Below are 14,070 nucleotides of genomic sequence, written 5' to 3'. Positions count from 1 at the left end.
TTGTCCAACTGTGATCTCTCCTATTTTGGACAAACCAGACACGCTCTTGAAAAAAGAATCCAAGAACATCAATCCTCCACTCATCACAACAAACCTGAAAAATCTGGATTGACTCAGCACGGGATTGAAACTAACCACAACATCCTTTGGTCAAAAACTCGCCTCTTACATAGATCCTGCTATAAATTCGAACGTTTATTCAAAGAAAGCATAGAGGCATTACTCCATCATCCTAACCGAATCGGAATGACTGTATAATTGTATCAAAAATCTGTAGGAAAGTCTAATCAGGATAACTCATTAATTCATATTAATTTTATGTTAATTAATATTATTAATTAATATCTTTATTTCAATCATGTCTCTGCTTAATAATATTCTCTTTAATACTTAGTGATATAACATCACGTGGCTCATTTTATTTTTAAATGATCTATTGTTAGTATTCCACCTTGTATTTTTTTAAAATGTTCTTGTAGTGCCACTGAAGATGGTCTGCAATTTTCAGACTGAAATATTTGGCTAATTAAATATCTTTCTTGTGTTTACGTGCTTATATTATTCAATCTTTATGTCACAAGTATCCTTAAAATATCAAACTGTTCTATATTGTTGTGTCCCAATTTGCGATTATTAAGCTTTCAACTATCCTTACATGTGAAACTCTACTTGTCTTTGTCCAAATCTTATTTATATACGAGATATTCCCCAAATACAAATATCCAAGCTTCTTCTCCCCTTAGTGTCTCTAAATATTTATTTTATACTGCCTTTCAGGATATTTAGTTTAAGATATAAAATTCAAAAACAAGGACCAATTACCAAAATATGTCCGAGTATGAAACTAATATGCAGTCGTGACCTTTATCTCGTAACTTAAACAAATCCTCCCCCCCCCCTGCGTGATTAGGTTCATGCGTTGTTACAAGTGGTTAATTGTTGGGCGGCAATCTCAGACAACTGTATTTTCATTGAACAAAAGTTTATTGAACTCTTAAACATGGTACAATTCATTCTTTATCAAATAAAACTCAATTCAATACTAAGAATTATATAATACAAATTTTTACTAGCTAAATACAAGTATTAGGTTAAGATCCTACATGAGAATTGTGATCATATCGCCATAACAGATTCTATACTTAGAAACAAGTATAATCCTAGAACTAATTGATCTTTTGTCTAACCCCTTACTGGTTTGATCATGCTATAATTCTGTATTTTCTAGGACATATATATTCAGTTACTCTAATTTTCTCACTAAGACAATATGGATTAAATTTATCCTTTCACTGAGCTAATACACCCTTTTGACCTTTAAAACTCTCTTAATTAAAATACAATGTACATGCATAAATCTCTAGGCACATGAATTATGTATTAATTAATAATAACAAGCTCATTTTTATTCTGGTTTGACAAGTACTAAAGTCCTAATATAATTCTCATTTATTCTTTCAACTGTTCAGTAATTGAACAATACTACAGTTACATATGATTTGAATTGACACGAGATTTTACAGTACCTTTTGACTTGGGTCTTCTACACTGGTCTCTACCTTTTTCCGATATTTTACCTTCCTAGGACGAACTCCTCTATAACTTATCACTCCTAAGTTCTTTTGGCACTAAGATAAGCTTTCACAGTCTTTACCTTACATTCTTCAATCATACATAGGATCATCTATTCTATGGCTGTGAAATTCACCACGTGGGCACTGACTCCTTTATAAAATTTTCTTTCTCTTGTTACGATCACTGGACGATGAAACACACTGACATTATCTTCTCTCTTTTTAACTAAATGGCATCCCTCATTTCTTACAATAGGAACACGGAATCAAAATCCCACACACTTTGTTTCCTTATTGTGTCAGATGGAGAAAACTCCTAACCCGTCACTCAGGAAAACAAACACGTGAGACCTATACAAAGACTTGTGAAAAAAAAACTCTCAGGTAAAAAAGCCTCGTGAGGGAGGGGCTCCTAACCCTTTTATAAGATGACCCCTTCAATTTCTTCAATTCCTTTTCTCCCCCCCCCCCTTACTGGAGTCGATTTCACTGACCAATTAGAGTGCCGTTTTTCTGCCAAAACATGATGCGGTCCATGTGCACGCAACTGACACGTGACGAAGTCTCAATCCGAGAATTATGACCTTGAGATTTGGTTTTTGTTTAAGCTAACCTCTATGTCATCTATACTAAATTAACCCCCTTTCCAAAATTTTCTAAGAATTAACTCGAATCTTTAATCTCTTATTTCAAGTTTAAAAACTAGCCTCTCGCATACAAAATCCTATGACTAATCTTCTTTGCTTTACTTACTTATTTTATCCTATCACAACTGTAATAAAATTCCCTTCCTTTTTTTTTTATTTAGTTCAACAAACAATTTCAGCTATATTTTTCACTTGGATGTAAGCATGTTTTTCTTCCTTTTTATTTTTTTGCATTCGTTACTTTCAAAGGCTCTTAACGATATCTGCTTAGGAACAAGCTTGCTTACTTAGTTATCTATACAGGGTTTTTATTTCATCTCTTGTTACATCATGATAACTGAAATTTTTACATTCTTAAGTTATCAGGGTGTAACAATATGTATAGATTATGTTAGAAAAAAACAGCCAGATTTTTGGGGAAAAAAAAATTAAAAAAATTCACTGCCTTCCTTCCAGCCCTGCTTGAAACTACCTGCTCATATCTTTTCCCTAAAGATGAATTCTTTCCTCTTTCTCATATCCTGGTGTGTACAGAGTTCCTCATTCTTGCAAATTGGCCTGCTGTGGGCAGACTTGAAAATCAGCAACAAGTACTTTGGAGAACATAAAAAAATACATCTGCAGTCATGACTGTAGACAGTCAAGCTAAGTAGACTATGCCTCAGACACTGAATAAAATGAGAGAAAAAAATATATATATATATGTGTGTGTGTGTGTGTGTGTGTTAATGTCAGCTCTTTGCTTTATGCGGACGATGTTATACTTCTGAATAAATCTGCTACAAGTTTGCAAGATTCCCTGACTAAATTGAATAACTGTTGTAATAGATATGGTATGAAAGTCAGCATTAAAAAGACAAAGACAATGAAAATAGGTAGAATTGTTGAAAATGTCAACTTGTGAACGGGGAAACTCTGGAACAAGTAAAACATTTCAGCTACTTAGGCACATTTAGTGAAGATGGTAAATTAAATATAGAAATAGACAACAGAATCAACAAAGCTGGTATGGTAGGAAGTCAACTGAATAAATTTATATGGAATAAGAGAGAAATTAGTCGGAACACTAAATTAGCTGTATACAAGACGGTGTTCAAACCAATTTAATCTTATGGATCTGAGAGCTGGGTCAGAAGTAAAACACTTGACCAAAGACTAGAGTCTGCAGATATGAGAGTCCTGAGAAAGATTAGTGGCATGAACAGATGGCATCAATGGCAATATCATATTAAAAATGAGGATATTAGGAAAGAACTTGACATTGTCAGCATCCAGGAATGCATTAGCAGAGCTAATCTCAGGTGGTATGGTCACTTAAACAGAATGGGCAAGGAAAGATTAGCAAAATAAGTGTTCTCTGCCAGGTTGGCAGGAAAATGACCCAGAGGAAGACCAAGATATAGGTGGATTGATACGGTACAATGTGCCTTAGATGATAGAAATATAAGATCTGATAATGATAATATTGGAGTCTTGACAAGTAATAGACTGATTTTGAGGAAAATTGTAGATAGGAAGTTTAAATTATACATTTTTGGTCGTTTTATAATAGAAATACAATTTTATTAATACAGACCAGTTTACAATAAAAACATTTATTAAAACCTACCAGTTTCGCCAGCAAACTGTCTGGCTTTTTCAAGGCGTTACGGAGATATGAAAGCTAGTAAATGCAAATTAAAAGGAACATAAAAAACGTTGTAAACCAAACTAGTAGCTATGGTTACACGTTTCGCGTGACAGAGATGACTTATGATAGGAAGTTAATAATTATGTAACTTTTTCATGTAGTACTATAATATCCTGTACACCCCTTGAAGGTTCATAGGAATTTGATGATGATGATATATATATATATATACATACACAGGGCTTTTTTTCAGCTGGAATGGTTCAGAAAAGTTTACCGGAACGTGTTCCGGCTGAAATATATATGTAGCCATATATATATATATACATATATATTTTTTCAGAATTCATTTTTACTTGGTTGGAATATTATGAAAAAGCTTTAATGACTGATACCGAGAGATAAAAAGATGACATGATATATTTGAAAAGATACTACTAGTTTACTAGTTTTGTTGAATTGATCAACATCTTCAGGTATCACAATCAAAGAAGTATATAAAGAATTACAGAGACTTAAAATTGTAACAACAGAACAAGTACAAAAAGACAGTAACATGTTTGAAAACAAAATGCGAGCTTGAGTTCCAAAGAAACGTATATACTACGTGCTGTTGCGAGTGCGCCAGTACTGAACGGAGGCAACATGTGCATCAGAGAGATTAAAACTCAGGCTGTTGTTGATATGAGAGGAATCTAGAGAAATTTCCCTAGATTCGACAATCTTTCTCTCAAGTTCATCATAGCACACATGGATGTTAGAAGTTTGAGTCCAGTTCACAATGTGTTGGCGGCCTTCGTCTGAGTTAGCTGAAAAGACAACGTGGCTAGAGAGAGCGCTAGCTCTAGTCCTGTTATATGAGATGTCTCGACGATGTTCTTCCAAACGTAGAAGGATGGATTTAGCAGTCTGGCCATAGTATGGCTTTCCACAATCACATAAAATCTTGTACGCTCCTGGAAACTGAGTTGGAAGATGTTTCTCTTTAGGTTTGCTAAGTATTGAATGAAGTTTTGGAAGCGTAGTGAAGCAAGTTTTGAAGTTAAACTTGCTGAGAATCTTTGACAATTTTGGTGAAATAGAGCTGATGTAAGGCAAAGAGATGAAGGCTCTTGGGGAAGAGGGATCATCAGAAGCAGTTGAGTGACTGGGCGAAAGAAATTTGTCAATTTTCTTAGGAGAGAAACCATTATTAATAAGTTTTTTTAAGAAAAAGGAGTTCATTTTCAATTTCTGTTTCTTCTGTAAGTAATGATTTGGCTCGGTGAGCTAAGGTGGAAATAATACCAAATTTTTGTGGGGGATAATGATGGGAGTAAGCATGAAGGTATCTATCAATATGAGTAGGCTTTCTAAAAATTGAGATTTTAATACTCTCAGCACATCTGGTAAGTTTCAGGTCTAAAAATGGGAGGCAGTCATCAGAATCCAGTTCGAAGGTAAAAGAGATTTTTTCATGGTACTTGTTTAGGTGGTCTAAAAATAAATTGAGGTTGTTTACACCATCTTCCCAGATGAGGAAAATATCATCAATATAGCGATACCAGAATTTTGGTTTAAGATGGAAGGAGTTAATAGCTTTTTCTTCAAAATCGTTGAGGAATATATATATGCGAGAATCGGAGAGAGCGGGCTGCCCATGGCCAGACCTGAGTTTTGTAAGTAGAGCTTATTGTCATATTTGAAGTATTCTAATTTTATGCAATGGGAGAGAAGAGCAAAGAGTTTTTTTGATAATTTGTTTTTGAGAAGATCGAGGACTTTTTGAGCAGGTACATTTGTAAAGAGAGAAACAATATCGAAACTGGCCATTAAATCTGTTTTTTTAAGTTTGATATCCTTGATTTTAGAAACATAATCTGCAGAGTTTTTAATATGTGAAGAGGAAATTCCATCATGTAATTTTATCCCTTAATTCATCAAGGTTTGAATGTGGGGTCATGGTGAAATATTCAATTTTGCTTGGGACACAATTACGAAAACGACGAGCAAGCTGCTCACAAACATGTCGTAAGCTTGGACCATTTGCACTTCCAACTCTGTATGAATGAAAATAATGCTCAACAATAAACGCATTTTCTTCCAATGTCAACATCATTGCTGCAACTAAATGTAATGGCATAGACTACACATGCTCTTCTATTAATGTGCATACAATCGAAGCATATCTCATAGTGGCATGTACTGAAGGGGATGTCGAACTTCAATACTTTTTTTTTTCTCACCATACTATACAATTCTCTGAAAAAGAATTACTTTAGTATTGAATAAGAATTCTTGTTATTTTAAGTTTTCTGCCTGATCTCTGATGACTACCAGCAGTTCAAAACAGCTATCAGGCCAGTGAAATCTTAAAAGAACTAATAAAAGGCAAATCTACGCATGTTGAGACAGCACGCGTGTTGTTTAGTAGTGCAAGCTAAAGCAACTCTGATGCCAAAGATCATATTCTCATGAACTCTCCGGTCAGTTTTCAAAACTTTCAAAGTTTATGTATTTATTCATTCGTTAATTTATTTTCATGTGGACACGTGTAGGTGAAGTATTATTACACATGTTTTGAACAAAAAAATATACACCCATTAAATATTTTTCTCAATTTTTAATGAGTGTAATTATTATTTATTTATTTTTTACTAAATAGCTTAAGGAAATTACAATGTACAATAGAATATACATTAAAATAAATTTTAATACATTTCCAATATTTCGGCAACATCACGTTCCCATTATCACACGAACTTAAATACAAGACACGTGCACATAAGCACAGTAAATGAGGAACAAAGCAGGAAGCTATTCTTTCTCCTAAAAGGATAAACTCTGCCCCACAAAAACCAATGGCTTTGATGCACTCCTCTCCTTCCTAACCTACTTAAACAACCAACACCCCCAGAATCAAGTTCACCCTGGAAGAAGAAAAAAACAACTGCCTTCCTTTCTTACACACTAGTCACCTGCCAGCCTGATGGAACCTTGGTTTTCTCAGTTTATGGAAAACCCACCCATACAGGCAGATATATGTACCAACAACCCCCCCCCCCCCTCACAACAATATGGAGTCATTAAGACACTACACAACAGCGCTCAACTTATCTGTTCAAATGACAATGCCCTAGCCACAGAACTAAATGACATTTTCAACACTTTCTTAGCCAATGGCTACCCCCCCCACACACACACACAAAAAAATCCAAAAAATATTGAAACCAATAAACCACAACCCCCCCCCCCCTTCACAACAAGGATTACTCTAAATCCATCACCATTCCCTATATCCGAAGCACCTCGGAAAAAATTACAAAAATCCTGAAAAAACATGACATGACTTCTTGTTACAGACCATATAGAAAATTGGCATCCCTTATCTGCTCTACTAAAGACCAACCTTTCCCCCCCCCCCCCAGACCTACCTGGTGTATACCAAGTCCCTTGCTTGTTGTAAGCTGTCCTACTTTGGCCAAACAGGCAGGACAGCTAATATCAGAATTTCAGAACACAAGGACTACATCCGTTTTCACCAATACAGCCCTCTGGTCTTGCAGACCATGTGCTGGATACCCACCATAGAATACGTTGGAAGACAGCCAGGATAATACACCGTAGTAAATTCAAATATGAAAGGCTATTCATGGAATCAGCCTTAGCCCTGAGAAACGATACAAACCTCAACAAATTTGGTTGCACGAGACTGCCCCAAATTTGGGAAACCTACATCAGAAGACCTTCAGCCCAATCGCCCAAGAATACCAACATTGTCCGCTAGGGGGCACCATCAGGACTTTCAGGAGAAAGAATAGCTTCCTGCTTCATTCTTCATTTACTGTCTGCTTGCGTGCGCGTGTCTTGTATTTAAGTTCCTGTGATAATGGCAACGTGATATTGCCGAAATATTGGAAGTGCATTAAAATTTATTTTAAGGTATATTCTATTGTAGTTGTCATTTCCTTAAGCTATTTAGTAAGAATGTATAACCAACGTCTAAGCCTTTCCATGAGAATTAATTAATTATTTATTTATTTTTTGAAAATATTTGTCTATGAAATTTAATTCTGCATTCTTTGGCCAAATTTCAAACCAAATATTTGGTATTTGGTGCATCCCTAGTCAAGATAACCACTTATTGGATTCCATTGAAGGTGAGTGTTTTTTATATGTGGCAGAGTAGTGTCTCAAATTGGATGATTCAACAAGGTTCCATATGCTCTGTCACTGAGGCGACGTGTTAATTCAGCTTATGTATTATTGATATTGTAAATATCTTGAAAGGAAATATTCAGTTCTTTGCTTGCTTGAAGTTAATGAGAATGATGCCAGTATTGTGACTTGTCAGGAACAGTAATCTTGAGCCATCCAATTCAAGATTGCTATTACTAAATCCAGAAATAGGCTGAGAAATAAATGCTTATTTATTATAAAATTGTAAATGTTATATTTAGTGTCCTAATTTCTTTTGCTATGAAATTTTTGAGCTTCTTTGCAGTAAAGCATGTTAATTTGTTTTTAATTATTATAGGTTATTAAGAATGACCAGTTCAGTATGTCAACAAATGTCAGGTGATCATCATTATAATCCTAGTCAAATGAGAAGAGAATAAGGCTGGGAAAATTCATTTATTTATTCTTATGGAGTTTGCTCCCTTTCTCCCCTGTCCCTATTGGGGCTAGTTGAGCCCCCTCATGGGGGGGGGGGGAGTAAGTATTTATGGCTGTAGATCCATGTGTGTTCACGGTGCCGGTTTGCGGGATGAAAAACGCCAGATAAACTGGCAGAAAAAACCCTACTGCCCTCCCCAAGACTGGCTAACTTGGCTATGGCTGAGGAAGATCCTTAAGTTCCTCACGTCTTCGACGGGAATCGAACCTGGGACACTCCTTCCCCAGTCATATGGTTGCGAAGCACACAGCCACTAGGCTAACCGTGCAGACGGGAAAATTCACGAAACTCATATAACGTTTGCAGTGTAAAAATTGATTAGCAGTATGAGAAATGAGTTAGCAACATAAAAAAAAAAAAGCAAAAGCCTCATTGCAGCTAAACTCTTAAGATCAGCTTGAATGAGGCTGATCAATTTTACATACTGCTTAGACTCATGTGTTAGATCAGCAGAAGGAAGACCATGTCAAATTTGAATATAGTCTTTGATTGGAGTTATGGATTCTTTTTTTTTGAGGTTTTTAACTAATGGTGAAGACCAGCTGCTTTTGATTTCAGAGGAATAACTGCAACTCTTAAAAGTTAAAAATTAGAGCTTTAACCAGAAACTTACAAGGTAGAATATTTATTGTTAAGAAATGGTTTAGATGGGGAAATATATGTTACTTACAGATTTCTCAAATAAAAAGTAGTTGATTGTTTAATAAAAAAAATAAATAAATGCTCTTAATATAATATCTTATTTTTTTTTTATTTGTCCTTTGATGACTAAGGTATGATAGACATTCACAGAGACTTCTCAAATTAACTTGCTCACTAAACAAACACTCACTGTATGCTTTATGATACCTCTCAGAAAGGCAACTGAACTTAATTGAAAAGTTTAATGATTTATTATTTTATATCACAATGTAAAATTAATTCATAAATGAACAGACTTCAGTTGATTATGCTAGGATTTCTACTGTATTTAGAACATTAGTATCTGGTATCTTGCTAGTTCATTAATAAATTAGATGAGGTGGAATTGATCTGTAGTAATAAGTAACCAACTGTATTTGAAACCAGTATGAATATTCCTGTTGTTTTTCTTTATGTTGTGATGATATTTATGTGCGTATTCTTTTTTCATTTTCAGCTTGTGTCGACCTACCTCAAATAACTACAAAGGCGATCCATTTTTTCCTAGAAAAGCAGTTGCAGTTGATCTCTTTCCTCATACTCCACATTGCGAATTACTTGTATTATTTGAAAGAGTTTCCCATTCTGTTGATGACTTATCATGCTTTGCTGATCCTTAAACACAGAAATAAATTTGCATACCTACCTATTTGGTTTTACATACTGTTTGTGTTTGTGTGTGTGTGTTAGTATATTAATATAATATAATAGTTAGTATATTAAGACATTCATGTGCATGTATAGTCCATTCTTGAAGTGGCATATCCAATATAACTTGATCATATATCAGCTATTTTATTTACAGATGTGCTATCAGTACATATAGAAGAAAACTCCTTTTATGCATAATCATATTATAAATACTTTGGCAACAGTTGTGCGATCTTCATAAGAAAATAAAAGCAGCATTGCTATATACTGCTTTTATTTTCTTATGAACAATTTTTAAACCTTGTGGCACCATAGAGTGATGCTTGAGTCAAAGATTATGGAATCTTAGAATAAATTTTTCCGATTCTAAGAAATTTGTTCAAATTTCTGTTAAAAAATTAGGCCCTCATCTTACATTCATGAATATTTTTGATTCCAGTTAGGTATATGCAGATGATTATATCCAGGTTCACCAGAGAACATTATGAATTAAACTTGTACTTACAGCTACATAAGTGTTAATAAAATGTTTTTTTTTTTTTTTCAGAACTTTGAAAAATATCAGTATGCATTCTATTCTTTATCCCTTTGTATAGTTCTTTGAACCTCTGTTGATCATTATTTTGATTTGTACTTTTTTATTAATTATGGAAACATTTTGCGACTACCAAAAATATTATACAGATACAAAATAAGTGGAAAAAGAAGAATCGAGAAAGAGATGGCATGAGACCGGAACACTTGGCCTAAATTCCATGTTAGGAAGAAGAACATTTTATCATATAGTTTTGGATTTCAGTGACACAATGTTGAATTATTTCTCTATTAGTTTTTCACACACATATAGCCTGTTTTGTTAATAGTCAATGCAAATTGGACAAAAATATAGAACATTCTGAATACTAGCATGCATATTTCATTCTAGATGTGCTATGGTAAACATAACGCAGCCTTATTCTGTGCAGGCACAATCACATCCACCTTCTTGTCATGCCCATCATTGAACCAAATTAAAATTTTAAATGCATTTCCTTCACATTTTTATTATTTTTTTTAATCACTTCCACACCAGAAAGGCTGAAAGGCCTATAGCAAATAAATGCTGTGTGTGATATAGAGTCAAGAGCAAAGTAGTCTGTTGATATATATCAACAGACTACTTTACTCTTGAAGAGATGGCAGTTGTAGTTCTTTATTTCATGGGGAAGGCTGTTCCACTGAACACGGGCAGATGGAAAGATGACCAGGAGTAGCAAAGACACTGAGTCAGCAGCTCAACTGCAAAAGGATGTCATTCAGCTTTTGTTCGTGTTGCTGTTGGATTAGACGAAATGGGGACATAATGGATGCTAGTTCTGCTGAACAGTGCCCATTGAAATAATCTGAAAGGGACACTATAAAGAAACTAACTTGTCTGTGAGACATTGGCAGAAGAGTGTCTGCCAGAGGATGGACGTCACTCAACTGAACTATTTTCTTCTAAACAGCATTAAGAAATTTTAGAAAAGTTTTAGGTGCACTACCCCAAATGTGAGAATATTATTTCAAGGTTGATTTGAAATTCATTCAGAGTAAATAACTAGACAGATGTTAACATGTTGAGCAGAAAAGATTGCCAAGTTTTTTTTTAAAGCTGGGAATGTTTTAGAAATAATGCGATTATGTCTGAAAATGCTAGGGATTAGAATCATTTCTTCCTGCCAATATCATTTCTGATTGAACATCTCTCCATTTTCACTAATTTGTAAGATAACCCATGAGATACTTCATTTATTCATAGCATCTTCATCATTTCACAAGATATTCCTCTCATGTTGTTATAATTTTTTATTCACTTTTATGTAATGTGTAATGTTTAATTATTGGTTGGTTTTAATTTTCAAACCTTTAGCTTTTACCATTCCAGTGTACAGTGGTGTGCCTCGCAATTTGACAGCTGAATTTAGCAGGCCGGCACGTGCATGGAATTGTGCGATGTCATTTCTTGTTGGGTTGCGTTGGTGTTTGTTCATGTTGTTTGTGCTAATTTTCAATTCTGCATTTTTCAGAAAGTAAAAATTTTGTGCATCTGCAGTTATTATTTGTTTGAGTGAAATTTAAGAATGGACCCATTCTTAAATTTCACTCAAACAAATAATAAAGAGAAGTGAATAGAAGAATAATTCAGGAAAGCAGCACACTTGGTTGAGTATAGAGAAGAAGAAAGAAATTGTAGATAAAGTGTAGAAAGATAGAACAGTTACAGATGTAACTCAAGAGTATGGTGTTCCTAGGTAAACTGTGCCAACTTGGCAACAGAGAGAGAGAGAGAGAGAGAGAGATCATTATGGGTGCTAGGGTGTTTGCTGGTGCAATGAAGATTTCTGACAAGAATAGATCTTCAATGAATGAAGGGATGGAAAAACTACTTATCACCTTGATTAGAGAAAGACAAATGAAGGGAGATCCAGTAACTCAGGCAATAATCTGTGAGAAGGCTAGGTTAAATTTTGAAGAATTGCAGAAGAAATTTTCTGCAATTCTTAATTTTCCCATTGTCAAACACCTTCGTGGGAGGTGCATTGTCCTGATGAAAGATGATTTTTTTCTTCTGCAAACCGGATCTTTTTTCACGAAGTTTTTCGTCTAGTCTGGTTAAAAGATCGGAGTAATATTACCCGTTATTGTTTTACCCTTTTCAAGATAATTAATAAACAAAACACCGATGCCATGACCTTTCCTGCTGATGGAATCAACTTTGTCTTCTTTGGCACAGAACAGCCGGCTTGAACAGAAGGACCTATGCAAAAGCATTGAACAGTACTTTGGAAAATACAAAACTAGTAAGGTCTATAAACGTATACGAAATGTCAATAGGAAGTGGCAAGCAAGATCAAGTCAAAAACGAAGTTGTTAAAGATGGAGAAGATATTGCAGCGAACTACAGCAATCCTCGATTAATGCGCTCCCGATTAGTGCGTCATTTTTTTTCGATACCCAAATTCGATTAGTGCGCCTACATGCATCTTAAAAATAAATGTTACAGATTTTAAAAAATTTCGATTTATACATTTTTTATGGCTAACTATTTTCAAAAAATCGCTCACCATGATGAAATAATTTAGTTACCGATTTGAAACATTTTATAAAGTTATTTTTTAATGGCATACTACGCTATTTCCATGTACACTAGGTCTCAAATTTACCGCAAAAATTTATGTCATCTGCTTTACATAGCATTTTACTAATCATATCTCGTGCAATTGTTTTCCTTACTTTTTTATTTTAAATTATTTTCCTAACCTTTAATCATGAGTAAAAGAATTAGTGAGCAAAAAATAGAAGTGTGATTCGAAAAGTAATCTGATTGGAAGAAAAACTTGAAATAATAAAGAAAAATGAACAAGACTAGTCCAGAGCAAAGATAGGACAACAACACAAAAATGGGTGAATCAACTGTTGAATACAAAGAGAAAGGTAATGCTTCAAGTTCATCATGCATGCACTCGAAATCAAAGTATTATAATGATTTAATCAGAGAGACATGGGTCGAAGATTGTAACCAAAAACAAATCCCGCTAAACACTGACCTTATTAAATCAAAAGCATTAAGTCTCTTTGTAACATAGAAAGATAGGGCTATCAATTGTAGAAAAGAAGACGAATTCCACGTTAGTGCTGGGTGATTTGAGCCTTTCAAAAAGAGAACTAGCCTACATAATGTTCTAATCACAGACGAAGCTGCAAGTGCTGTTTTCCTTAATTTCTGGATATCTCCTTAGATATCTAAGGATATATCCAGAGATTTTGAAGAAAATTTGTGTAAGAAGGGGACTGTTGTGATCAACAAATACTTAATGTTGATGAAACCGGTCTTTTTTTTTTTTTTTTTTTTTTTTTGGAAGCGAATGCCTTCCATGTCTTTTCTAGCTAAATCAGAGAAATCTCAGCCTGGTTATAAAGTCGCAAAGTCGAATGAAATTACTGCTAGCAATATGCAAGCCGTTTGGAAGCACATTCTTCCACATTGTACAAATGATTTTAGAGGCTATTTAAATGAATCTAAGTTAATTAAATCTCATTCTGAGAAGTTGAGTGATTCCGACCTGCTAAATTTAGATCAGACCGGAAAGATCCTGAAGAATATGAAGAAAATTTAATCACTGGCAAGAGGTTTGACAGAAACAATTTGAAAATAGTTTTCGTACAGGCGAAGTTTTTAAGCAGCAATGCTTAGTGGCTGACAATGAT

At 34.5% G+C, this 14,070-nt stretch overlaps 1 protein-coding gene across 3 annotated transcripts in view; it reads left to right on the top strand.

Moving 5' to 3' along the window:
• The window catches only part of LOC150107165 (tRNA (uracil-5-)-methyltransferase homolog A-like), a 424,227-nt gene extending 414,389 nt beyond the window's left edge, over positions 1–9,838 (top strand). For all 3 annotated transcript variants that reach the window (XM_090391689.1, XM_090391688.1, XM_090391687.1), the window contains exon 14: positions 9,647–9,838. In XM_090391689.1, coding sequence (XP_090247815.1) covers positions 9,647–9,809 — 163 coding nt within the window. In that variant the 3' untranslated portion in view covers positions 9,810–9,838. The remainder of the gene's footprint in view (positions 1–9,646) is intronic.
• The last annotated feature ends 4,232 nt before the right edge of the window (positions 9,839–14,070 follow it).

The sequence above is a fragment of the Typopeltis vanoorti genome, chromosome 4 (assembly GCF_054136105.1).
Source record: "Typopeltis vanoorti isolate ZY-2024b chromosome 4, IOZ_Tvanoo_1.0, whole genome shotgun sequence".
In the NCBI taxonomy this organism is placed as follows: Eukaryota; Metazoa; Arthropoda; class Arachnida; order Uropygi; family Thelyphonidae; genus Typopeltis; species Typopeltis vanoorti.
The sequence above is the reverse complement of the archived record's forward strand: the minus strand, read 5'-3'. Positions and strand labels throughout refer to the sequence as shown.